The sequence below is a fragment of the Heteronotia binoei genome, chromosome 12, assembly GCF_032191835.1.
Source record: "Heteronotia binoei isolate CCM8104 ecotype False Entrance Well chromosome 12, APGP_CSIRO_Hbin_v1, whole genome shotgun sequence".
NCBI classification, from domain to species: domain Eukaryota; kingdom Metazoa; phylum Chordata; class Lepidosauria; order Squamata; family Gekkonidae; genus Heteronotia; species Heteronotia binoei.
The window spans coordinates 55,555,989-55,581,602 of record NC_083234.1 but is presented as its reverse complement, the minus strand read 5'-3'; the positions used below and the strand labels follow the sequence as shown (position 1 = coordinate 55,581,602).

General features: G+C 44.7%; 1 protein-coding gene across 2 annotated transcripts in view; it reads left to right on the top strand.

Annotated features, from left to right (window-relative positions):
- The window catches only part of RABL6 (RAB, member RAS oncogene family like 6), a 48,093-nt gene that overhangs the window by 8,166 nt on the left and 14,313 nt on the right, over positions 1 to 25,614 (top strand). Inside the window, exons 2-10 of one of the 2 annotated variants that reach the window (XM_060251692.1) lie at positions 4,119 to 4,253; positions 4,882 to 4,929; positions 5,645 to 5,674; positions 8,044 to 8,096; positions 11,041 to 11,132; positions 12,433 to 12,573; positions 17,166 to 17,271; positions 21,595 to 21,698; positions 23,407 to 23,759. In XM_060251692.1, coding sequence (XP_060107675.1) covers positions 4,119 to 4,253; positions 4,882 to 4,929; positions 5,645 to 5,674; positions 8,044 to 8,096; positions 11,041 to 11,132; positions 12,433 to 12,573; positions 17,166 to 17,271; positions 21,595 to 21,698; positions 23,407 to 23,759 — 1,062 coding nt within the window. The remainder of the gene's footprint in view (positions 1 to 4,118; positions 4,254 to 4,881; positions 4,930 to 5,644; positions 5,675 to 8,043; positions 8,097 to 11,040; positions 11,133 to 12,432; positions 12,574 to 17,165; positions 17,272 to 21,594; positions 21,699 to 23,406; positions 23,760 to 25,614) is intronic. The other variant, XM_060251693.1, reaches the window with a different exon arrangement.

Here is a 25,614-nt window from a genome sequence, read left to right as displayed (position 1 = left end):
TTGATTAGCCATGAGATGCTGCAAATTAGCCCTTGATATGATTTTTTTTTTTCAATTCCCCAAGAGTAATTTTTGCAGTCTTTTAAAAATAGCTTTGCAATATGGTATGCACTGTGCTGGGATCTATGGCGTGAATATTTTCCTGTTGATATTTATGAGGAGTCAGGCCAACAGAACAACTCTGCCTCAGCCCAGTTTTTATTTTTTAAGAGATAGGATTCTTGGCTTTGCCTGTTGTGTGTGGTGCTTTACATTACAGGCTGTCAAAATTGGTTTGGCCAGGCTACTTGCCCAAGGAAGTGTGTTCTTCAGCAAATACCATTGCAAATAAGCCTACAAACCTGTATGTGGAGTCATTTCTAGCCTTTCTAAAAAAATTTAAATTAAAAAAAATATATTTGCCTTCTTGTACCTACTTGTGCTGGCTGTGCCCCCAGGCTTGCTAGATACTGTCCCAGCTCTGCTTCCCTCATGTACTCTTTAAGCTCTGGCCTGCCTCCACTGCAAGCCCTTTTGAATTCTTTTTCTTAAAAAATTCATTTAAAAATATATATGATCAGGAAAAAAACCAGGTGAGGAACAGAAATAATTACACCTACATAATAAAAGAAAGGCAGGTACCATACTTTAACTTTTAGGGACATTAAATCAGTATATAACTTCAACAGAGAAATTGTTAGCAACCATACAGTCAGAATTCCCAGAAGTGTATATTCAGTGGAATAATCTCATTTTCAGCTAAATATTGCAGTATCAAGAACCAGGTACCTACAAAGCTGCTGTTCGTATCATCACAGGAGTGAGGGGTTAGACCACAGTTTCCCATTACAAACTGTGTCCATGGTTTATTTGGACCAAAGTTCTAAAGTTGGTGCTTCATTTCTAGCCTTAAAGAACCATGTTCTCTGTTTGATTGCCTGGAGCCCATTTTTATTCATCATAGGTTTACTAGGAGAAAAGCCATTTAAAAGTCTGGGATGGAATATTACTATCATTGCACTATGCAATGATGGGCCCACAACATTGCCAGTTTGGTGTAGTGCAGGGGCAGCCAAACTATGGCTCTTTCACACATATTGTGTGGCTCTTGAAGTCCTCACCACCCCATTGGCCAGTTTGGAGAAGGCATTTCTTTCTTTAAATCACTTCTCCAAGCCAAGCCAGCTAGCAGCTTGGAGAATGCATTTAAAGCTAAAATTGCCTTCCTTCCTTCATTCCTCTCTCCCTCCCTCCAAACATCTGATGTTCGTGTCTTGCAGTTCTCAAACATCTGACATTTATTCTGTGTGGCTCCTACATTAAGCAAATTTGGCCACCCCTGGTGTAGTGGTTAAGTGTGTGGACTCTTATCTGAGGGAACTGGGTTTGATTCCCCACTCCTCCACATGCAACTGCTGGAGTGACCTTGGGAGAGTCGTAACTCTGTCAGAGCTCTGAGTCCCACCTACCTCACAGGGTGTCTGTTGTGGGGAGGGGAAGGGAAAGGAGATTGTAAGCCACTCTGAGACTCCTTCAGGTAATGATGGGTGGGGTATAAATCCAATCTCTTCCTCTTCACTAAGTATTTGTTGTCCAATTAATGTTTTGTTTGTTTAAACATTTATGTACTTTCTAAGTTCTAGGCAGTTTAAAATAATGCAAAAATCCCAATAATACAACACAACTGCCTTGGTCTGGAGAAAAAGACGTCATTTCAGTGGAGTGCATGAAAACAGTTCAATGAAAATTTTATTTAGAGCAAAACACTTCCAACCCTTTACAAAAATTGGCGAGCTATCTTTCTCTTCTAACTTTTTAAGGAAGTTTATTCTAGAGGAACTATGGAGAGACTTCTTATCCCAGATATGTTACAAATTAACGTGTTAGAAAAGTGGAACAATCAAAAACATTCATTGGACTGACCAGCTGAGCCACACACAGAGATAGTCAATAGTCAGGTTTGGCCCATCATCTTGTATTACCTGCTCACTAACACACATGTCTTCCTGCTCCGTTGTGGGCTTGGTATGGTAGGGACAGTCCCAAAAAAGCTGGGTAGAAGACTTTAGTTCTGTAAAATACTTAATATTTATTAGTTCCCTTTCCACTGATAATGCTTGAGGCAGCTTACAACAATCATGAAAATGTATGCCAAAGCAAAACTTAGTAGTGAACAGGGCTTTTTTTGAGCAGGAATGCATAGGAACGCAGTTCCGGCTGGCTTGGTGTCAGGGGATGTGACCTAATATGTAAATAAATTCATGCTGGGCTTTTTCTACAAAAAGCCCTATGTGAAACAATTGTGACATCAGGGGGTGTGGCCTAATATGCAAATGAGTTCCTGCTGGACTTTTCCTACCAAAAAAGCCCTGTTAGTAAATAAAGATTGATAAAAACATAAGAAGCCATGTTGGATCAGGCCAATGGCCCATCCAGTCCAACACTGTCACACAGTGGCCAACAAAAAACATTTTTTATACACACACACACTGTGGCTAATAGCCACTGATAAAATTGATGATAAAATTGAGTAAAACTTTTAAAAAATTTAAAATGTAGAACAATAAACAGTATCTAATTTCAGCCAGCAAGCGATTATATTACCTTTTGCTGGTAATCATGGCCACTTATTCTGTTTGTCCAATGAAGGCTGTAGGTTTCAAAGATCTTCACCCTCCCTATAAACTAGTCCTAGACTACTAGGTGGTTTGAACAGACAGAGTCTTCTCAGTTGCAATACCTTGACTTTGGAGTACCTTCGCAAAGAAGATCCCTCAATGACATCCCTATTGCAGTTTTACCCAATACAGCCAGTTTGGTGTAGCGGTTAAATGCACGGACTCTTATCTGGGAGAATCCGGTTTGATTCCCCACTCTTCCACTTGCAGCTGCTGAAATGGCCTTGGGTCAGCCATAGCTCTTGTAGGAGTTGTCCTTGAAAGGGTAGCTGCTGTAAGAGCTCTCTCCGCCCCACCTACCACAGAGGGTGTCCATTTGGGGTAGGGAAGGTAAAGGAGATTGTGATTGCTCTGAGATTCAGAGTATAGGGCGGGAAATAAATCCAGTATCATCATCTTTAGAGGGGGCCTTTGGTAGCACAGTAGTGGAGCTATGTTTTGCTGTGCCTCTGTGGATTGGTTATGCCTCTGGTAATTGTTGTGATTCTTATTTTACTAATGTCATAGCTGTTGAGTTGCTCAAGTTGACTTGTTTTAGGGGCAAGGCTGTCTTGATTATTTTAAAAGTTCTGTTCTGGTGTGTGTGTGTATGCTGTGTAAACATATATTGCCCTGGGGATCCTGCTGTAGGATGGAGTGTAAATCTGTTTATTACAAATGGTTCAGAACTGTCTTCAGTGCTCTGAAGTAAATAAAGTATCACTACAAGCAAAAATGACCATTTGTCATTATTTTCAAGTTTCTTTGAGGCCTGTTTTTCCCCTTCTTGGACAGTGGGCTAGTTGAGTAGATTGCTAAGCAATGGTATGGGACTGTTGATTGATATGAGCCAGTGTGCTGGACTAGGAGTTAGGTAACTCAGATATAAATCCTCACTCTGCCATGGAAGTTTGCTAGGTGACCTTGCCAATCATGCACTCCCAGTCTAGCCTACCTCACAGGATTGTTGTGAAGATAAAATGGAGGAGAGATGAACAGTGTAAGCTGCTTGGGGTCCCCATTGCAGAGAAAGGCAGGATATGAATAAAGTAAATTAAACATCTCTTGAGAAAATGGACCTTGCCAAGGCAGATACTTGAGACTTTTCATATTCATCTTCCCCTCCCCTTCATGTTTATGTATAGTTTGATTCTTAAAATTTTATTACTCATTTACACAACACATAACCATACATTAACAAAACATGAGAAAATAAGAATGCAAATGGCAAATACAAAGCAAGAAAAGGAAAAAAGGGAATTAAATTGTTTACACGTAATGTTCTGCTTTAGTTTTAACAGGTTTTGGCTGCTTTATTGCCTACAGCAACAGTATTAAGTTACATATTTCTCTAAGTTCTTAGTATTTAATAGAGGATGAAGTGTTGTTAGTGATGGCTGGCAAAAGATATAAATAGATTCCAAACAGCATAATGTTTGCATATATTTTTTGTTCTTTTTCCTACTTCTGCTCCTCGGCTAGTGAAAATTGTCATCCGGGGAGACAGGAACACAGGGAAGACCACTCTTTGGCATAGACTCCAAGGAAAGAAATTTGTTGAAGAATACATTCCTACTCAGGAGATTCAAGTCACCAGCATCCATTGGAATTATAAAAGTAAGTTCTTGAACCTGTTGCCTTATCTGAAGCCACTGGGTACAGTGTGTGCTCTTTTGACAGCCAGTTATCTGTTCAGAAGATGAAGGTAAAAATGATTATTCAGGCCAGGAATTTTCAATTAAAGATGCCGGGGATTGAACCTGGAGCCTTCTGTATTGCTCTGCTGCTGAGATGCAAGCTGTCCCCATAAGAATCTGTCTAACAGTGAATCAGACCTTTGAACAATTTTGCCCAGTACTGTCTTCTGTTTCACTAGGGTCTTGGGCATTGATCTTTCCTAGGGGTTGATTTTAGGCCATTCTTAATGTAAAGCAGGTGCTCTACCACTATCCTGTTGTCATTCTTGAAGCTGAAGTCACTGTTGTTCTGCCACATATGTGAGGGTAGAAAAATAGATTCCAAATACATCCTTTTATGAGTTATTTATAAATCTTCTAGCAGTGATTTGGGGCTTGAAAAACCTTTTGATGGGATGTCATTGCAAAGTATGCCCGAGATTAGTTTTTAAGAATTTCTTCATATATCCCCTCCCAGCATAGGAGGTGCATTGTGATCAAATTTTCTCCTGGCTTCAGTTTGTAACAGTTCTTTCTTACATTATGTTTTTTTAATCTTCCATTTGTAGCCACTGATGATATTGTGAAAGTTGAAGTCTGGGATGTAGTTGACAAAGGTGAGGTGATCTTTTTCTCCCTTTTCGATAGTACAATGTTTCTTTCTCAGTGTTCAGCTTATATGTGCAACATCTGGAAGCAGGTTTCTGCTGCTATCACCTCTTCCTTTTTTTCCAACGGTTTAAATCTGTGTCAAAATAGCTTAAAGCAAAAAATCATAAGGGGTTATATGACTCCAAAGTAGCTCCTCACAGTGGAAGGCTGTGTGCTGCATATCTGAATGATTTACTGCTTTGTTCTGGCCTCTGTCCAGTCATTGTCTGCAGAGGATTCTGTTGTGTGTCTGCATCAAATGTCATCACATTCTTCAGCCACACTCAGTACAGTACAAAGATGCAGAAGAATTGCTCACCTTTAGAGAAAGTTGCCTGTTTTATCCATCCAGTCAGGAAACGTACTTGAATCATCAGCTTATGCAGAAACCTGGGAGGAGTGGGCTCTTTAGAGGGCATTTAATTTTTGTTTTGGACACTGAAATAGTCTGTCTTTTTTGGATGCAAGAATAAAGAGCATTTCTGTTTTTTAACTATTGGAGAAGGATATCTTTTATCATTAGAGTTCTGGGATCCTTGTTTAAGCTTAATAAAAAAGAACTGAGTACGCTTAATATAACACCTTTAGAGAGGAGAAGCTTAACATATGAAGCTTGCAATCTTTCATTGTTGTATTCATGTTTTTTACATGTTGTCTTTTCTCCCTCCCCAATATGTTCAGGCCAAAAAATCCAGCTGCGTGACACTTTGGGTGAGAGTGAATTTAGAATAGAACTTAGCAGAACCTCTTGATCCTTCTGTAGCTGAATGTGACTGGGCAGGCGGGTTCCTTGCTTCATCTTTTCTGTCTCTTATGTGCATTCTTGCAGAGTTGTGTGTGGCGTGCTATACTTTGCAAGGCTGAATTTGAAACGGCAAAAACTGCATGTGTTGCAAAGTTGCGTGTTCATTTGTGAACTGAAAATTTGCTTTTCTTGCCCTGAAATTGAACGAATCTGAACTGGTAACTCCCATAATTTGATTTGGAGCATCTCCTATGTATGTAAGATTATGCTGAGACATTGGCTAAAGTGCACACATTTTTCACAGTGCATCTTGCTGCAGCTGTGGAGCCTGTACTTGCTTCAAGGGCTCTTATGCAAGTTCTGTTTAAATGAGTGGAGATTGCACAGCTACAGTTCTCAGAAGATTGCTCCAAAGCATCCCAGTTAAATTTATTTGTATATGCTGCCTGTATCAGTAAAACTGGTGTCATTTGGCATGCAAGAGATTTGGGGTTTTTGGAATTTTGAGCCCCAAAGATCACCTCAGAAGAGGGCACTTCAGAAGCTGTCAGATGGAAGGCATTTCACTACCTTGCACATGTGAGAACCTATGAAGCTGCGTGAATACTGCTCCATCTATCTCTGCTGTGGTACGGAATGTCTCTTCATGATACTGTGGAGATTTTCCCCAGTCCTGCTGCTGGAGATACAGGGGTCAGAGCTGGAGACTTTCTGCATGTAAAACATCTAAGTGAGAAGTTCTCCTTGACAGAGTTCTTTCACCTTCCTCCTGTTCCTACAACCCAAATACCATTTCTTCTTTCATTCTCTTAGCCCATCCATTAAAGAGCCTATGAAATGTAGAAGAGTATTGACTTTGAGGCTGTGTTACACAGTCCTAAGTGGAAAGTGTTAGTCTGCACTGCAGCAATTGTGGGCCAATCAAATATTCCCCTTCAGGGCGTACCTTTATCCTCTGTTATGTTTTTAGAATGTGGGGCACGGGTAATATAGTAAAAACTAGAATGTTCAGAAGCCCTTGGGCTTTGGGAGACCTGTGTTCAAATCTCCAGCTTGGACTGGAGCCTACTTTGGTCATCTTAACCTTGATAACTGTAAACATTTGCACAGTGCATTTTGATGATGGCCATGGGTAGCAGTGGGCTGAATTTGAGGAGACATGTACCCACCCCTGTTCATCCTCTGTATGAGACAGGATGACTTTTTTCAATGTTTTTTTTTAAACTGTGCCTTAAAATTATGTACTGGAAATGTCACAGCAGTAGCAGTGGTGTAATGTTTTAGAACTTGCCTGTTAATTTCTTGAAAAAGTTGTTGCCATCCAGCCCTTTTTAGCACAGTGGGGCACTGGATCAGAGTCTTTCAGAAATGAACTTTGCATGGCCAGGGAGTGTTGAATTGGCACTACTTTGTGGTTGGCAACCTCCATGCTAGCTGCAAAGCACCACTGATCCAGAGCTCTTTAAATGTGCAGCCAACTTGCATGGCCTTTGCTGAAAACATCTGGGACATGATGCTGTACAAAACAGTACAAAAGGTGGAATGATTGGGTATGATGCTCTGTTTTTTGAGGGGGCAGCTTCCCAACAAGGGTCCATTTCAGTGTCCTAATAAAATGGTCCTGCCCCTTCTGTTCCGGATCATGGAATGTGCGTTTTCTCCCCTGCCTTCAGCTCTGTCTTACTTGATCTTTGGGCCTTAGTTTCTCCCCCCCCCCCCCCCCAACTCATTCATCTCTGGCACAGCTCCCCAGTTTGTTCTGTACAATGAGTGATTCTTTGTACTAGTGAATGTTAGTAGGTTTCTAGAAGCTGCTGTTATCATGAATATAGTTAGATTCTACCAATGCATATTCTCCCAATAGACATACCCAGTAACCATCCTTCCTAGCCACTTCTCTTGGCTCTGGTTGCCCTTAGCTACCCTTGTCTCCATTGACCACCAGAAGGAGCAGTTGTGTGGTTTGGGCAACAGCCTTGTAGCAACAGTTTGGAGTTACATCATCTCATAGCTTCTGCTCCTCTGCCAGCACAGTCTTTGCTGTCCCACATAGCAAGTCCCTTTTGTCTGATACTACTGCCACCACCAACTCTGTAAAGTGCACTCCTAGACAGTTGCCTGGGGTTTGCCTAGCGTGCTCTTTCGGCTGTAACAAGAGGTAATGCAGTCCCATTGCATTGCTGCGTATTTGCTGCCAGCCTGTGTGAACTTCCTGTTTGGACTTGCAGGGAAAAAGGTGTGTGGTGCAGGAAGTTAAAAACAAAACAAAACGGCATGCCCTGGATGCTTTTCTGCTGAACCTTTTAATTGGACTCTTTCTTGTTGCTTTCAATAGGCAAATGCAAAAAGCGAGGGGACAGTTTGAAACTGGAGAATGACCCTCAGGAGGTAAGAGGAGCACTTCGGATTGATATTTGGTAGTCTGTCTTCTGTGATGTTTGTTGAACTCCAGTAAAAGGTTGGCATATGAATCTGGGAAGCCCTTGACTTCAGGGATTTGTGGAGAGGGCTTGGGCAAGGGTGGGCCTGTGTCCCCAGCAGGGAGGTCATTCTGAATGCCTGTTGGCTGAACTCTTATTAAAAGGCTTGAAAGTCTGGAACGGAAGAGTGGAAGAATGGGCAGCTATTCTGGTTGTGTAACAGCATGAAGCATGGCACAGTATATTTGAGGTACTGCTAAAATACCTCCATGCTACCCACTCCTCATGCCAGTCTCAAGGCTCTGGTATTTTGCTGTCCATGAAGGCAAGGCAGAGTAAATTTAAGAAACAAAAATCATTTTATTTATTTATTTATTTATTATTTTATTTGATTTATATCCCGCCCTACCCCACCGAAGCGGGCTCAGAGTGCCTTACAACACAGAGATTCTAACAATAAAATTTGAATTTTAAATACAATAACAATTTACATAATTAAGAGATTAAAAACATTTAAAAACATTTAAAAATTCAGTACGTCAATCCAACAATGTGCTATCTATAAACTTCCTTCAGTATTTTCGTAGTTTTGGTGCCGGTCAGTTATAGGCCAACCGGAAGAGGACTGTCTTACAGGCCCTGCGGAATTGTCCAATATCCTGCAGGGCCCTGACCTCTTCCGGTAACTGGTTCCACCAGCAAGGGGCTGTTATTGAGAAGGCCCTGTCCCTGGTTGACTTCAACCGGGCCTCCTTTGGCCCAGGGATTACGAGCAGATTTTGGGAGCCAGATCGCAGTACTCTCTGGGGAACATATGGGAAGAGATGGTCCCTAAGGTAGGCAGGTCCTAGACCATATAGGGCTTTAAAGGTAATAACCAGCACCTTGTATCGGACTCGGTATATTATTGGCAGCCAGTGCAGTCCCTGAAGGCCTGGCTGAATGTGCTCCCGTCTAGGGAGCCCTAATAGCAGCCGAGCGGCGGCGTTCTGCACTAGCTGCAACTTCCAGGTTTGGCACAGGGGCAGCCCCATGTAGAGGGCATTACAGTAATCCAACCTTGAGGTGACCGTTGCATGGATCACTGTTGCTAGATCGTCCCGCTCCAGGAAGGGAGCCAACTGCCTCACCCGTCTAAGATGAAAAAATGCGGACTTAGCAGTGGCTGCTACCTGGGCCTCCATAGTTAAGGCAGGCTCAAGTAGTACCCCCAAGCTCTTGACCCTGTGCGCCATTGTCAGTGGCACACCATCAAGGGCTGGAAGGGGAATCCCCCCCCCCCCCAGACCACGGCAACCCAAGCAAAGGACCTCTGTCTTCGCTGGATCATGTTTTGTCTCGAAACCATTAAAAAGTGTTTGATGCATACTACTTTCCTTAGTTCTGTCATCACTTTAGAATTCAGGAAATTTAAATATAGCCTAGTAAAAAATCTGTTTGCTCAACTAGGAGAAGGGCTGATAACTAGAATTCCTCTCCGGGAGTGTTGAGATATGCAACTCCCCTCTTCCGCTGCATTGAGTTGCACTGAGTATACTCTGTAAAGTGTAGCTCATGTTGGTGGTGCTAAGTAAATACACAGTACAGTTCTGATTAGGCTCTGTTGCACATCCCCTTGCCCCTTAGCTTCAGTTCCCTATGGAAGAGGAATCATGTTACCTCCACAACATACTGTAAGAAGCAGCATACTGTGAGAATGTTTAGGATTATGGTTAGGATTTTTGTCTTGGTTTCATTTGGAGCAAAAGCAATTTCACCTTTGAATTGTTTGTTGGGAGCGAACAAAATATAGTTCCTTGCACTGGTGCTCCAACAGTTTCATGGGCTGTGTACATCTCTGGGCACAATCAAGATGTTAGTTTTTAGTCCATGAAAGCTCAAATTACCCTGGGGGCTGGTTATTTTAATGTGAACCCATTCTTTCATCTGTGCCACTGAGGCCTTGCTCAGAATTCCTTTGCAGGTGGAAAGGGCCTTTTAGTGGTCACTTCTCAGTGACAGCTGTTTCTTCTGCTTCCCCAGCTTGCCATATTTTGGAGGCAGGTAGAAGGCTTTCCTGTTCTGCTGGGCCATTAGAGATGAAACTTGACCAATGTTGCTGGATTTGCATATTTTGGTTATTAGTTTTTAGCATTTGATTTTTGTTGGCTGTGAATTTAAGAATTAGCAAGCTAAATAGTGACATAACAGTGCTGCGACTATACTTGGGATCAGGGGCAGGAAACTGCTCTGTGATGGGGCGAAGAAGCTGCCTGCACATATAGCAGAGCAGCATATCCTGCAGTTGTGTCATACTGTCTTTTCTAGGTGTTGGGAGGTTTATTCATTGAAATATAGATATGTGCAAGATTGTCACTTCCCTCTTGCATGCAGGAAGTTCTTTGCTATCTTGCTTCTGTTGATGGCGTAACTTAGTTTAATGAGACGGACATGGATTTTTTGTGGGTAGAACAAAGCATTCCAGAGAAAGCATGTGAGTCAAAGTTGCCTTGTGGGCATTAAATTTACAGCCTCTCTCAAGAGATCCTTGTTTGCTCTGTTACATCAGCAAATGTTTTGGGCTTGCAAATTGTACATGTGGGCATGGTACTGCTTATATGGCCTCTTTGGTTGTGATATCTCCCACTTTGAAGTGAGTGGTGAGTGGAGTAGAAACAGCTGGAGGCAAGGTCTTTATGTCTAAAAAGTCAGCAGATCGAGCAAAGTCTGTCAGCTAGTTCCACTTTAACCTCACCTCTGATTGTTAGGCTGTGACACAAACTCAGTTTGACCTGATGGTTGGTTTTTTGTTGTTGCTGTTTGTTTCTGGTTATCTGCTTGCTGGGGAAATACGTTTGCTCAGGAGCTTTGGGAAACCTCACTACAGTTCTGAACCAAACTGTACATGTTTTGTTCTTTGTTTCCCATACCAGGCAGAATCAGAAATGGCTTTAGATGCTGAATTCTTGGATGTGTATAAGAACTGCAATGGTGTAGTGATGATGTTTGATATCACCAAGCAATGGTAAGAAGCCAGTGTTGCACTAACAACCTTTTACTCATTTTTTATTTGATAACCAGCTCTGTGGTCTCTGTCAGCTTTGCACTAAAGTTGGGAACTTTGTGCCAGAAAAAGCTGAATCCTATGTGGACTAGACAATCTGCTTAATTTGGAAAGAATGCAGGGCTGTCGCTTGGCTTCTTTGATGCAAGGGACGGTTACATGCTTAAGAATTTCTCCTGCTCCTGGAGAGCTCAGAAAATCTTTAGTCAGAATCCTAAAGTTCATTAAGTATGAACGTTTATCCTGCTCAGTTCTTCAGAGTTTGAATAGGTGTCCAAATTACTACACTAAAGCAAATACGGTAAAGTTCAGGGTTTAGATGAATCCAGTTGATTAAAAACATATCCCGACAGCTCGTGTCTCAAAAAACAAACTGTTTTTAATTACAAATACTTACAATGGACAGTAGACTGTGCCTTAAAGAGTTCCCCCTTGGCTCTTGCACAGAAGGAAGTACAGCAGATACAGATGTATGCAGATTGCCAGATGGTGGGGGACTGGTTTATTGTCAGACAAAGCCCATATGTATTTAGCCATACAGGTTTCGTCAGGAGGATCAGAGAATTCACCTAGTGCTGGACCTATAAAAGAATTTAATTGCTGTGAATAGGTCCAACGCTAGGTGAATTCTCTGATTCCCCTGATGAAGCCAGCACAGCGAAATGCATAGGAGGTTTGTATAATAACAGTCCAGTCACCCATCACCCTTTTGTTCTGCTACACTAACTAGGAGCAGTTCTCCAGGGTCTCAGACAGAGGAAGGTCTTCCCTGCCGTCCAAGGTTTTTTAACTGGAGATGTTGAGGAATGTACCTTCTGCATGTACAACTTGTGCTGTAGCACTGAGGTAGCAGGTCAGTTAGGTTCATTGTCGAACTGTTGGCAGATCTACCTCAGTATTGCCTGTATTGGCAGTAGCTCTCCAAAGCCTCAAGCAGAAAAAGATGTTTCTCAGTGTCTTCTGTCTGCAGATGCCAAGGGCCGAACCCAAGATTTTCTGTGTTTGTTAAAACATTGCTGTACTATTTTTCCCAAGCTCAAAGCAGTTGCATGTGAGGCTGAATAACATCCCTTCCCCACCATTGTTCTGTTCAGTGTGTAGTTTTTGTGCACCTTTAATAAATTCTCTGCTGCGTTCATACATATTCAGGCCCAGCTGTGCTTACTGAGATAATATCTGTTATTTGGAAGTGGATGCAGTTTGGTTGCAGGCTTACAGGCTACCATAGTCATGATTGAAGCCTATTTTCTGTTTCATCCAGGACCTTTAACTATATCCTGAAGGAGCTTCCTAAGGTGCCGACCCATGTTCCAGTGTGTGTGCTTGGGAATTATCGGGACATGGGGGAGCACAGGGTCATCTTGCCAGATGATGTCCGGGAATTCATCGATAACCTGAACAGGTGAGAGCAAGCTGACTGCAGGTGCAAAGAGTTTCACCATTGGACTATCTGACACTTGTTAAATTGCTGCCCCACAACTGTCTGGATATAGTGGAGCCCCTTTGGAATGAGAACATGTGGGAATGAGGTGGATCATTCAAGCCTTGTATTTTTATGATGGTATTCTCCCCTGGACACAAGGAGGAAAGTATCACTTTTGTTGGAACAAACTTACAGGCTGCAACCCAATCACATTATTTATTTATTAATTTCATTTATATCCCGCCCTCCCCCACCTTGGCAGGCTCAGGGCGGCTAACAACAATCCATAAAAACACACCATAATAAATAAAACATTAGAATTACAATATAGAACAATAAAACATTAAAATAAAAACCAGTCTAGTAAATACAATTATACTGCGGTATAGATCTTTAGGCCGCCTTGGCGGATCTTTAATTACCATTTTTCTTAGCAGTCCGAATATGCTGATTTAAAAAGGATGGTCTTGCAGGCCCTGCGGAACTGTTCAAGGCTCCGCAGGGCCCGCACCTCCTCGGGGAGTCGGTTCCATAGGGTAGGGGCCGCGATCGAAAAGGCCCGTATTCTGGTGCTCTGATATTTAACTTCCTTCGGCCCAGGGATAGTCATTAGGTTTTTCCCCGTTGACCTCAGTGCTCTCTGGGGTTCATATGGGGAAAGACGGTCCCTCAGGTAGGCAGGTCCTCGGCCATATAAGGCTTTAAAGGTAACGACCAACACTTTGTACTGGACCCGGTATATAATCGGCAGCCAGTGCAGTTCACGTAGTCCCGGCCGTATATGCTCCCGTTTCGGGAGTCCCAACAACAGCCTGGCCGCCGCGTTCTGCACTAGCTGCAATTTCCGGGTCCGGCACAGAGGTAGCCCCAAGTAGAGGGCATTACAGTAGTCTAGTCTTGAGGTGACCGTTGCGTGGATCACTGTTGCGAGGTCCCGGCGCTCAAGGAAAGGGGCCAACTGCCTTGCCCGCTTCAGATGGAAGAATGCTGACTTGGCAGTGGCTGCTATCTGGGCCTCCATCGATAATGAAGGCTCCAGTAAAACACCCAGACTCTTTACCTGGCGCGCTGCTTTCAATGGCGCACCATCGAAGGCCGGGAGAGCTATTTCCCTTCCCAGAGCGCCGCGACCCACGCATAGGACCTCTGTCTTCGCTGGGTTCAACTTCAGCCCACTCAGCCTGAGCCATGTCGCAACAGCCTGTAATGCCCGGTCGAGATTCCCTGGAGCGGGGTCGGGCCAGCCATCCATTAATAGATAGAGCTGGGTGTCATCTGCATATTGATGACAACCCAGCCCAAACCGCCGGGCAATCTGGGCAAGGGGGCGCATATAGATATTAAACAGCATCGGGGAGAGAACTGCTCCCTGGGGCACCCCACAATCCAGTGTGCGCCTCCGGGACCGCTCGCTCCCGATAGCCACCCTCTGTCCCCGACCTAGGAGAAAGGAGGAAAGCCATTGCAAGGCCAACCCCTCGACCCCAATGTCGGCGAGGCGGCGCGTCAGTAGCCGATGGTCGACTGTATCAAATGCAGCCGACAGATCTAACAGCATCAGTACCGCAACGCCGCCCCGATCCAGTTGCCGTTGGAGGTCATCCACTAAGGCGACCAGCACCGTCTCCGTCCCATGGCCCGGCCGGAAACCAGACTGACATGGGTCTAAGACAGAAGCGTCATCCAGAAACCCCTGTAGCTGCAACGCCACGGCCCTCTCAATAATTTTACCTAAGAACGGTAAATTGGACACCGGCCGGTAGTTCGCCAATTCGGCCGGGTCTGCTGTAGCTTTTTTCAGGAGAGGGCGGACCAAAGCCTCTTTCAGAGGTGTTGGAAAATGCCCCTCTAAAAGGGATCTATTTATGATGTCCCGTAAAGGGCATCTAAGCTCCCCTTGGCAAGATTTAATCAGCCAAGAGGGGCAAGGGTCCAGATCACATGTTGTCGGGCGAGCAGCAGAGAGGATTCTGTCGACTTCCTCCAGGCTGAGTGGGTCGAAGTGGTCCAGCACTAAACCTGAAGACAGGCACGGAGCCTCAATTTCACTCACTGTATCTAATGTGGTAGGCAGGTCTTGGCGGAGCAGCGAGATTTTATCTGCAAAATATTTCGCAAATGCCTCACAGCCTATTCCTAATTCTCTAACATTTGGTTTGCCTTGTGGCAACGTTGTAAGATCCCCAATTATTCTAAATAATTGTGCTGGGCGCGAATTTGCAGATGCAATCTTGGTTGCAAAGTAATCTTTCTTTGCAGCCTTGACTGCCACCTCGTAAGACTTCATAAACGTTCTATAGGATGTTCTCGTTGCTTCGTCCCGAGTATGCCTCCACTGCCTCTCTAGTCGTCTGAGCCCTTGTTTCAGCTGGCGTAACTCCAAGGTATACCATGGAGCCAGTTTCGTGCGAGGGCGCAGAGGGCGCCGGGGTGCAATTTCGTCGATAGCCCTGGACAGCTGGCCCTGCCAGATTTCCACCAGGTCATCGAGGGAATTGCCAGTGGGCCAGGGATCCCTTAGGGCCGTTTGGAACCGTTCCGGGTCCATCAAGCCCCGAGGGCGAGCCAAAATAGGCTCTCCGCCCATACAGGGTTGGGGCGGCTGTTATGTAAATCAGGGGTGTCAAACTTGTTTGTTACAAGGACCGGATCTGACATAAATTGAACTTTGTTGCATCAGGCCACGTGTGACATAAAGTGTAATGCTAGTTAGTGGAGATAAAAACGTTATAAAGGATACAAACACAATTAAAGATGTATATTTTTAATTAAAATACAAGCATGCTTAAAACTTCTGCAATATTTTGTTTATTTAACTGACACCTCCCAAACCTTCTTCCCCCACCCTTAAAAGATACCTGCCTAAAATAGAAAAGTGGGGGAACAGTGGGAATTCGCAATGCAGTTTTAAAAATAAAACATCAAGAAAAAACATAAAGATCACAGCAGAAACTAAAAATATAAACTAAAAATATAAAATCCTCTGAGCCTAGGAAAACTTAAAATGGCTGGGCATTGCAGGTTTCTTCCCCCCCCCCCCACCCCAGGACTACTCAGAGTGGCCGTGGCACTCCAGTATAATGTCCCCTTTTGGTTGTGGGTTTCCAAGTTAGAGTACTCACTTGGGCATCCATTCTCAGGTTCATTCAGCAGAGACAAGCTGTTTCAAAACATCAATCCTTTATTTACAAAGAAACAACTTCATCGAGCAACAAGTTCAGCTGGCATACAAACACTGGAAACTGAAACAGCTTGAGCTCCACTCCATTGAAATACATTGCAGCATAGACAAGTTGCAAAGAAAATGCCAAATGGATTTTCCTCTAAGGTTTCTGGGCCAAGGTAGACTACTCTGGGACTGGAATGACAGCCCCCAGAGTGGAATGATGGTCCCTGGGAGTAGCAGAAGCATTTTGGGAGTGGAATAAGGGCCCCCAGGGTGGAATTCCATTCCCAGAACACTGCTGCTACTCCCAGGGGCTGTCGTTCCACTCTGCGGCCTGTCATTCCAGTTGCAGAACACAGATTTTACTGCTAGGGACTGTCATTCCACTCTGGTGGCTGTCATTCCAGTCCCTGACCACTGTTTCTGTGTTAGTTAGAGATAGTATTGCTAGAAACAGTCCCAGAGTAGCAGTATACTCTGGGGAGGGACGGTGGCTCAGGGGTAGAGCATCTGCTTGGGAAGCAGAAGGTCCCAGGTTCAATCCCTGGCATCTCCAAAAAAGGGTCCAGGCAAATAGATGTGAAAAGCCTCAGTTTGAGACCCTGGAGAGCTGCTGCCAGTCTGAGAAGACAGTACTGACTTTGATGGGCCAAAGGTCTGATTCAGTGTAAGGCAGCTTCATATGTTCATACTCAGAATCTGTCCCAGAGCAGTATATCGGGGCCCAGAACCTTAATGGAAAATCCATTCCACATAGTCTTTGCAAGCACAGAAGAGCTTTTAGCGGGAGCAGGCAAAGACAAGGCAGAGGGAGCTGGGAACTTTGGCAGCCTGGAACTTCAAAGAGTGAGGACAGGAGGAGGAGAAGGGGGTGCAAAGAGCTGCGAGCTGAATTAAAGCCCTGTGTGGGCTGTTTCTGGCCAGTGGGCTGTAAGTTTGACACCCCTGAAAATGAATTTGAATGCTGCTTTGTAAGCGCACCAGTCAAAAATGAGACTCCCTTGGCTGCCTTACTGATCCACAGAGTGCATTTTTATTGCCAGAGAAAACTGTACTGAAAGCTGAATGTGGGTGGATTCAGACCCCACCCCCCACTTCAGTGTGCATTCATTTTTGCATCTTTTATGTATTTGCCTTCAGACTTCCATTTGACTCCCAAGGAGTGAGCCATTGTTCCATCCTAGGAGGTCCCCAGCTGTCTACTCAGCAGCTGCATGCCAGCTTTTCAGCAGAGCTGATATATTAATTTGCCTCTTGGGAAACATAATGAGCCCCCTGGCAAGTTAAACTGTCAGCCTAGCTGTAATCTTGGAGAGATTACTCAGTGAGCGATACTTTCTTCCTGTACCACTCTCATCCCCTCTCTCATGCACAATATTCTTTCCCCTTATTTGATGCTGGGCAGACCTCCTGGCTCTTCGTACTTTCGCTATGCCGAGTCTTCCATGAAGAACAGCTTCGGCCTCAAATACCTGCACAAATTCTTCAACATCCCCTTCTTGCAACTGCAGGTAAGAGTGCTCCCTTCCTTGAAAGCTCAGGTGGTCTTGTGACCAAAGCCCTTACCCAGTTGACTGCTAACCTACTCACTCTTACAGCGTGGGGGAAGACTCAGTGGGATAGTGTGGTGGGCCAGTGGTCGTGTGCCGATGTTCGTGTGCATTTTGTCATTTTCTGGGAGAGCTCTGCGTCTCTTTGGGGTTCATATGCTGAGAAAGAATTTAAATACACATATTCCAACCGTGGAAGATAAACCTGTCATTGCAGTTAGACATGAGACCTAATCACTTCTTAGCGTTAGTTGCTAAAGGACAACAGCGGACATTTTTGCTTGCTACCTTGCCTTTCTTGTGGGTTTCTTGGAGGCTTTGAGCCACCAGAGGAAGGAGGGTGTAGGATTAAATGAATCTTTGGTTTGATGAAAATCACATTACCATCGACCGTTCTTCCATGTGTGACAGTTGAATGAATGAATACTTAAGAAACTTAGGAAGCTGAATTCTGTCTAGTGTCTTGTCGCTTGCAGTATATGCATTTGGTGGTTCTTGTGCCTACCTTGATGCACTTTAACTGAATGTAGTGGGCTCAGCTAGATGTGATGGTGTCCCTGTGTCTGTTGCCATTTAAAGGCTGGCATTTTCATTGCTTGGCAAGCATCACCCCTCATCTCTGGTGCTGCTTTGGCTTCAGTTTGCTTCCCCATGCCATTTACAAGCATCTTCAGCTGAGGCGCTGTCAGGCTTTCAAGGTCACCCCTCCCCCAGCATTTTTGAAAGAAGAAAACTCCAGTCTTAAAATAGTTGACAGTGTCCCCAGGTGGACATGGGGGCACCATCACATCTAGTTGAGCCCACAAAAATAGAGGCTGAAGAACAGGAAATTCTGCTGTTTACTCACCTGCCTGTTGTTGTTCAGTAAGATCTGATGCTTTGTTTTACAATGTGACCTTTGCTGTCCCTGAAGATAAGGGGACATAGATAGCTTTACAAGGGAAGTTGCAGCTTCAAGTGGCCAGAACACATAGTGGTAACTCTGGCATCTTGACCATACCTGCTTTGGCTGTGAAGATGCAGCTGCAGATAGTTGAAATCGCATTTTTGAGACCTGGGAGGCATTAAGTGCCACTCCAGGCTGGGCAGAATTCACACAGAGTGCCTGTTCTTTTTTGTTCCTATTTGGTTGCCAGTGCCTTTGAATGATGAATGCGTTGGAATTTTCTGCTGCAAACCCAATACAGAGCAGCTGGCCTGGCTTGTGGAACAGAAGCTATATAAAGCTGGCATACTCCCGCACAGCCTGTTGGATGTGAGGAGACAAGACTCCCATGTTGGGTCAAAACAATGGTTTCTGTGATTCAGCATTCTGCCTGCCAGGCGTGGCCAGGCGTATGCCTTGGAGTGGTTCTTAAAGAAATCAAACGCTGATATAGAACTGCTTTTGACATTCCCTGGCATGTGACAGTCAGAAGAATGTAGTCTGAACATGGAAGTTGCACTTGGAATTACTAAACTCTGAGGGGACTCCAGGCAGTTTTGGTCTGAAAGCCAGTTGTAGTGTAGCAGAGAGTGTCAGACTTGGATTAGGAGGTTCTGGATTTGAGTTTCCTCCAAATGTCTTGGTTGCCATTGTCTGTGTTTGCTTGTCTCTGCTTTCACAGTGTGCTTGTGGAATAATGTGTTCCCTTTTGTGCTTGTGATAATTTTCAGGGATTTGAGCTGCCTAGGAAGTTTGGTTGCATAGATTAGGAAAGGCAGTTCTCACAAACTACTGCTGCCCTGGCCTAGGAGACTGGGCTAGGAAGGTATAATGTACTTAAAAAAAAAAAAAAAACAGCGGCTCCAATTTTGTATAATAAGCTCCACTCTTGACCAGTATGTCTGAGAAGCCTTTGTGTGGTATGAATTTAATGCTTCCTTTTCTGAAGGACCCTAGAAGAAATGTTCCTCTGAAGAGGTTTAGGAGTTGGGACACACTAACCGAATTCTTAGCACCTTTGGCAAACTACAGTTCCTTGGATTCCTTGGGTCAAGGCATGACAATGAAACCAGTGTAAAATATTTATAGTATATTATTATTTTGACTTTTGTTAGGCATATTTTACAGAGCACTTCATGCTTTTCTTGGTAGAAGTTATGGCTAGAAACCTACATCTTTAAAAATAAAGAACAAGTGTGCCTGGTTTTGTTTAGGATTCTGTGCACTCCATAGCAAAAAAAATCGGAGCCCTAGGCTAGTTTTGTAACCTTTTGTGATGATTTTGCCAATCATGGGAGGGATGAGAAGCCCTGTTTGCAACTGCTTGGAACTGTACTCAGAAGTACTGGACTTTGAGATTTCAGCAGGCATTGCTCACACCAGTCTTGAGAGCTGGAAACTTGCCTTCTGAAAAAAAAAAAAATGAAAGCCAGGATTTTCAGGGAGCTGAATTCTTTACCCATCTCTGCCCTTAGTGTTCCCATGGAGTTGTGGTGTACACACACAGCCTTGGTTTATGTGGAACCTGGTTTCTGTGTTATGTTTGGATATTGACTTATTCTAAGGTTCTTGGATGTGGTTGTGTCAGTTTTAAGTTGCATGTTCTTGTCTTTGTGTTACGCTCATGCATGTTTTATTGTGAAAGTGGAAGACAAAACACATGCTGTGGCTGACGTAGCCAGCTTTCTTTGGAAAAGGTGACGAGAGGCCTCTCAGTTATCAATCCCTGTCTAACTCAGGTCTTACAATTTGTTGGTCATCTGTGTGCATGGCATTGTATTAAAGTACAAGCAGGCAGTTCCTTGCTGGGTGGGGTTTGCAATCTAAAACTGGACGGAAGTACGCACAGCAAAGGGAGGAGCAGAAGGAAGGTGGGAAGAAAACGTATGTGTGCTGCCATGAGTTTCAGCTTAGCATCAGCGCAAACTGAGTTGAGTTCCATCAGCACACTCTTGCGTAAGGCAGCATGTAAGCATGCCTAAGTGAGAGAGTAGCAACCAGAAACATGCAGGGTTGTGCTTCAGATAAGACCCTTATTCATGGGACAGTGCCATGAGCCAAATCTTTGGTTGAGAATGGGGCTGCTCACAGTCTGTGTACTGAGCACAGCAGCATTTGCATTGTGGCATAGAGCCTGGGCTTGGCACCTCTGTTTTCCAGTTTCAGAATGCACAGATAGTGCCAGACAATCTTGAAAGCCCCAGTGGCTAGATTTTAGGATGCTTCCTAGCAGAATAAGTTGTGCACTGAATAAATAATGCACAAGTTCAGCATCGTCTTTATGTTCCAGTAGAGGGTGTGTATGTTACATACTTCATTAAGCTAGGAGGTTGTGAATCTTTGTACTGCAGCCAAGGTCCAGAGAACAGTGAAGTTAGTACCATAAGCCCACAGGATTGGTCTTACTTTTAAAACTAATTGGTTTGAAATCACTCCTAGAAGGTTTGCACAATTTTAAAGGCATAAGACAAGTGCGTCAAGCTGATTGACAGATGCATCAAAAGATCAGCCAAAACCCAGTAATGGGCTGTGAATGTTAAAAGAGTGGTAACCAGGAAGAATTTCATTTGTGCTCTCTTCAGAAAGCACTGATGCTTCAAATTTTAAAAGTTCACAAGTTGGATGAGACTGCCTCTTTTTCTTTTGAGCAGCAGACATAGTGCAACATGTGTCTGCCTTTGAAACTGAGGGGAGCTCCAAAAACATGTTGTGATCCAGTACAGCAAGAGTGGAGTCCAGTGTTCAGTGATGGAGAAGAATTTTTCCAAAACCATTCATATGAACAAGTTCCTCTAGTGCCTTTACCTGGATAGCTAAAAGCCCCAGTTCAGATCAAATTGGAGAGTGAAGTTATGTTACTGTTTTATTTGCTGTCCTTTTTATCTTGTCCTTTCTTCAAGAAGCTTTGGGTGGCATATGTAGCTCTCCTGTCCTCCAGTTTGTTCTCATAACAGCCCTGCGGTTACCAAGGAGACTAGAATGTCAGACTGACTGTCATCTAGGGAGCTTCATGGTTGAGTATGGATTTGAAACTGAGTCTTCCCAGTCCTGATCAGGCTAGTCAGATACTCTAACCATCATCCCATCCCATGCAGTTGTTCTTGCCCACAGGCAAGGTAAGGTCGCTGCTGCCTTGAGGTTCTGTCTCATACGGCTTCTCCTGTGGGTCGTGTACATTTCTCTGTTTTGCTTGGCTCCCTTCCCCTAGGCTGAGGCTGCTATTTAATTCATGGCCCTCTACTGGGAGCAGTGATACCTGGGTGCTGACACGGGATCATTCGGGTGGCCCGGTTGAGAGATCTGTTACATGGATGACCTGTCCTGATCTGAACTGCTCTTGTCTCCATCTCCCTCTTCAGCGAGAGACCTTGCTGCGACAGCTGGAGACGAATCAGCTTGATATTGATGCGACGCTGGAGGAGCTCTCCGTGCAGCAGGAGACTGAAGACCAGAATTACGAAATGTATGTCTGTTGAGTTCTCTTGGCTGGCCTTCCTCCTCCAGAATTTGTTAATACGGTGGCAGGGTTTGAAGTCCAGCATAGCAGGATTTCTACAGTATGGTCTTCTATCCTGCTCTGTTCTCCTTCCCCCTCCCCCTGCAAAATAATACAGCTTAGAGTTAGCAGCATGAGCAGTGAGGGAACTGGGTTTGTCAGCATTTTTAGATTGCTGGCGTGGAGAATGCAACAGGAGAAATTAGTCAATAGATATTAAATCTTAGTTTCCTCCCCCTCACCTTTCAGGAGTGGGATAGTTGAGAATAGGTGCTTATATGAAAAGCTAAGGCCACCACCAGCCTGCTCTGTTGCATTCTCAGAGGACGGGAATCTGAGGATGTCTTCTTCAAGCCATCCATGTGCCGGATAGAGAGCTGTTTTTAATGGCTGCTCTGCTTTGGAGAACTCTAACTTACTCTACCACCACGCCATGCCACTTGGGGCCTTATCTAAACTTTTTCAGCTCTGTTAACTAGCATGGTACCTCGCAAGAATTTCTGAGGATTATATTTCGGCAAAGAGTGCTGAGCATCCCATTAGAGATACTTAGCCAGCTCTTGTTTCCCTCCCACACAACACTTTTAAGAGCTCCCAGGGTTCTCTGGAAACAGGGAAGGACTGCTGACCCATGTTTTTGTCTAGGGTGGCTCTGCTTGGAGCATTCTTTGAAAGTGTTGCAAGGTTTTGGGTCTGGCTGTTGAGGGAGCTGAGGGGAGGAGTGCAGATAAGATGGTGTTTATCATTCAGATGTTGCTGCCATCACATTTAAGCAATGCATGTTTATTTCCTGGTACAAGTAGAGATTTAAAATCAGGAAATTTTGAAGCCATGGGAGGAAAAAAAACATTTCTTCCTCTAAGAAAAAAGGTAGTTTGGGGGAGAAGTGAAATAAATGCAACATTGACTTTCTCATCAAACCAAAAGTTATTTTATTACTTCAACAGAAAATGCATTTGGCATACAGGATTATATGCTTGGTATGTTAATGAAATATAGATAAATGCTTTCGGAAGCAATCCTACATAGGTTTACTAAGAAATAAGTCCTATTTTATTGAGTGGGGACCTGCTTCCCAGAAAAGTGTATTTAGGATGGCAGCATAAAAATGCCATCCTTATCACCCTTCTGAACCCATTGGCTCAAAAGACTTAGAAGGGTATAACTATTTTGGATTGCACTGTTAATTTTGTAGAACTGTGAATGCACCCCATAATAGAGAGCTTTTCATTGTCTTGTCCATGCAAACGGGGACAGATTTAAAGAAATTTAACTGCCAGTAAACTCAATTTTAAAAATTTCTTTGAGGGATCTGAAAAAAGCTTGTCCTGGGAATTTAGAGAGATTTCTGTGTGAGCTCCCCCTAGTGGCATTAATGTTTGGGATAGCTGCGCAGGCTTTAGAGAGGCCCCGTGGGAAAAGAGGATGTGGCTGTTACTCAGGCCTGCAGACTTCCATTTACCTGCTCTCTTGCAATGACTGTGAAGCAGCCTGCAGATGATCAGGTAGGGAAGCATTACAAAAGGGCGTTTGTTTCTTCCTTCCAGGTGATAAATAACCAAGAAAGATGCATTTGGTCAGGCAAGGTAATGAAAAGTTCTATAGGCTAGTATTACTGTAACAGATGGGTTAAAATAAGAGTTTTGGTTCTTATTTTTACTTTGGACTTTGACAGCTTCCTTGAGATGATGGAGGCTCGCAGCCGAGGACACGCTTCCCCCCTGGCAACCAATGGGCAGAGCCCTTCCTCAGGATCCCAGTCACCAGTGGTTCCACCAGGCAACACTTCAGGGAGTTCGAGCCCCAGCACCCCCCAGCCGCCGCTTCCGCTCCCTCAGCAGAGCCCAGCCATCCCAGCTGCTCCCCTGGAATCACTTACACCCCAGTTGCCAGTGCTTCTGCCAGAGACCCAGCTACCCACAGCGACAGCTGCCCCTGTGCCTCCCCCTGCAGCCCCACCACAGAAGCGCAGCATCATCTCTCGGCTTTTTGGGACAGCTGCTCCCGAAGCGCCCCCGCCTCCACCAGGTAAGGACAGCAGGTACCAGAGTTTCTTTCCTTCTTTCCTCCTGCACCTATTTATATAAAAAATTATATCTCATTCCCCCTCAGGGGACCTCAGGTGACTTACAACAATAGAAAAACACGCAGTGTAAATTAAATCCATAAACAAAGAAAGTTGCAAATTGTATTCAAGTCTTGGGATCAGTTCCCTCTAAGTTGTGGAGTCTCGTGAGCAGAAATTCTACCTTGTGAGCTACTGGCATTAAGGTTGTGAGTGAACGATTTAGCCACTGCATAAATTACTTTGCTCTGGGGCCATCCTTCCTGAGCTAAGACAAAAATGTGTGAACTGGAGGTTAAAAAACTGCAAGCTAGCTCTCACTAACTCAGCTTAGAGGAAACATTGCTTGGGATGATCCTCACTGTGGCTGACTCTTATGAAGGTACAGGATGTGAACCATGGGCTTCTGCCTTATCCCTAGAGACAGGCAGCTGAGATAGTGTGCAGTAGCCAAGATGTTCTCCAACTCCAATTCCCTTCTCTGCTTCCACATAATGCAGGCTGCATTCTTTTGCTTCAATGTCTTCCTTTGCTTCAAGGAACAGCATAGTAGAGTGAAAAGTGAAAGCTCTTTGCCAGGCCCAGCTCAACTGCCATTGATTGAGTAGGTAAAAAGTCACTGTAAGAGCTTGAGGGAATGCCTACAGATAGTGTAGGTTCTATGGGACAAATGAGGCATCAGTTCAGAAAGTCTGTACCGATGAGGGCAGAGGCATGTAATATTGGCAGAAAGGATGAAAGAGCTAGGAATGCTGGGCAGAGTCTGAGAGCAGATATTTGAGAAGGAAGCAGTCCAAATAAGTAGGGAGTCTGAGGGACAGGGAATCTAGAGGCAGCCTTGCTAAATAGGAGGGGGACAGGCAGTGTGATGAAAAAGGAAGACCACAGGAATAAAATGGGTTGTGGGGAGAGGCCTCAGAGATCACCATGAGGGCAAGGGCACCCCATAGCAATATGCTGTTGACAGGAAGGGGAGCTTGGAAGGCTGAGGACAAGCCAGTCACAAAAGCGCCCCCTGCTTTAAAAGTGGATGGGTCTTCACATGAAGTTGCTGTGGGCCTCCAGGTCTGAGGAACTGTGCTTTGTACAAAATGGTCGCATTTGAATTTTTCATGCTGAACTTGGACTGAACCCTGGATGTTGCATTTGGAGGCTCAAGTGACTGCTGTTGCCAGACCCTTCCTTGAGCTGCAGCTCCATAATTGATGTACTGGAGGGAAAGTTTCAGCTGGCTGTTCCGGCTTCTCCCATTCATATATACCTTACATTGTTGATGCTCTAGCTCAGTGATCCCCAACCTTTTTGGCACCAGAGACCAGCAGCCCGCCCACTGCAGCCCCAGGGCTGGCAGGATGGGGAAACTGAATTTGGCCTCCCCCCTGCGCAGCCTGGTCCCTGCCCCCCGTGGCGCCTCCTCCTCCCTCCGTTTTTATGATGTTAAGCCGGGGAAAGCGCCTTCTGGGTTCTTTAAAAGCTCCCACATAGCTGATCCGCAGGGGAAACCGCAGCAGCAAGCAACCCGCTGCTGCCGTGGTGTGTGTGTGTGTGTGTGAGAGAGAGCTTTTAAAGAGCCCGGAAGGCACTTTCCCCGGCTTAACATCGTAAGGACGGAGGGAGAGGAGGAGGTACCGCCAGGGTGTGGGTGGGGAGGCTGGCGGCCCGGTTGCTGACGGGCCATGGACCAGTACCAGCCCAGGGGTTGGGGACCCCTGATCTAGCTGGAAGACAGGAATGAGAAGGTGTGCTTGGAGTCCCAAAAATGTGAGTTTGTCTTAAGGACAGAATAATCTAATTCTACCTGCCTTCTCTTTAGGTAAT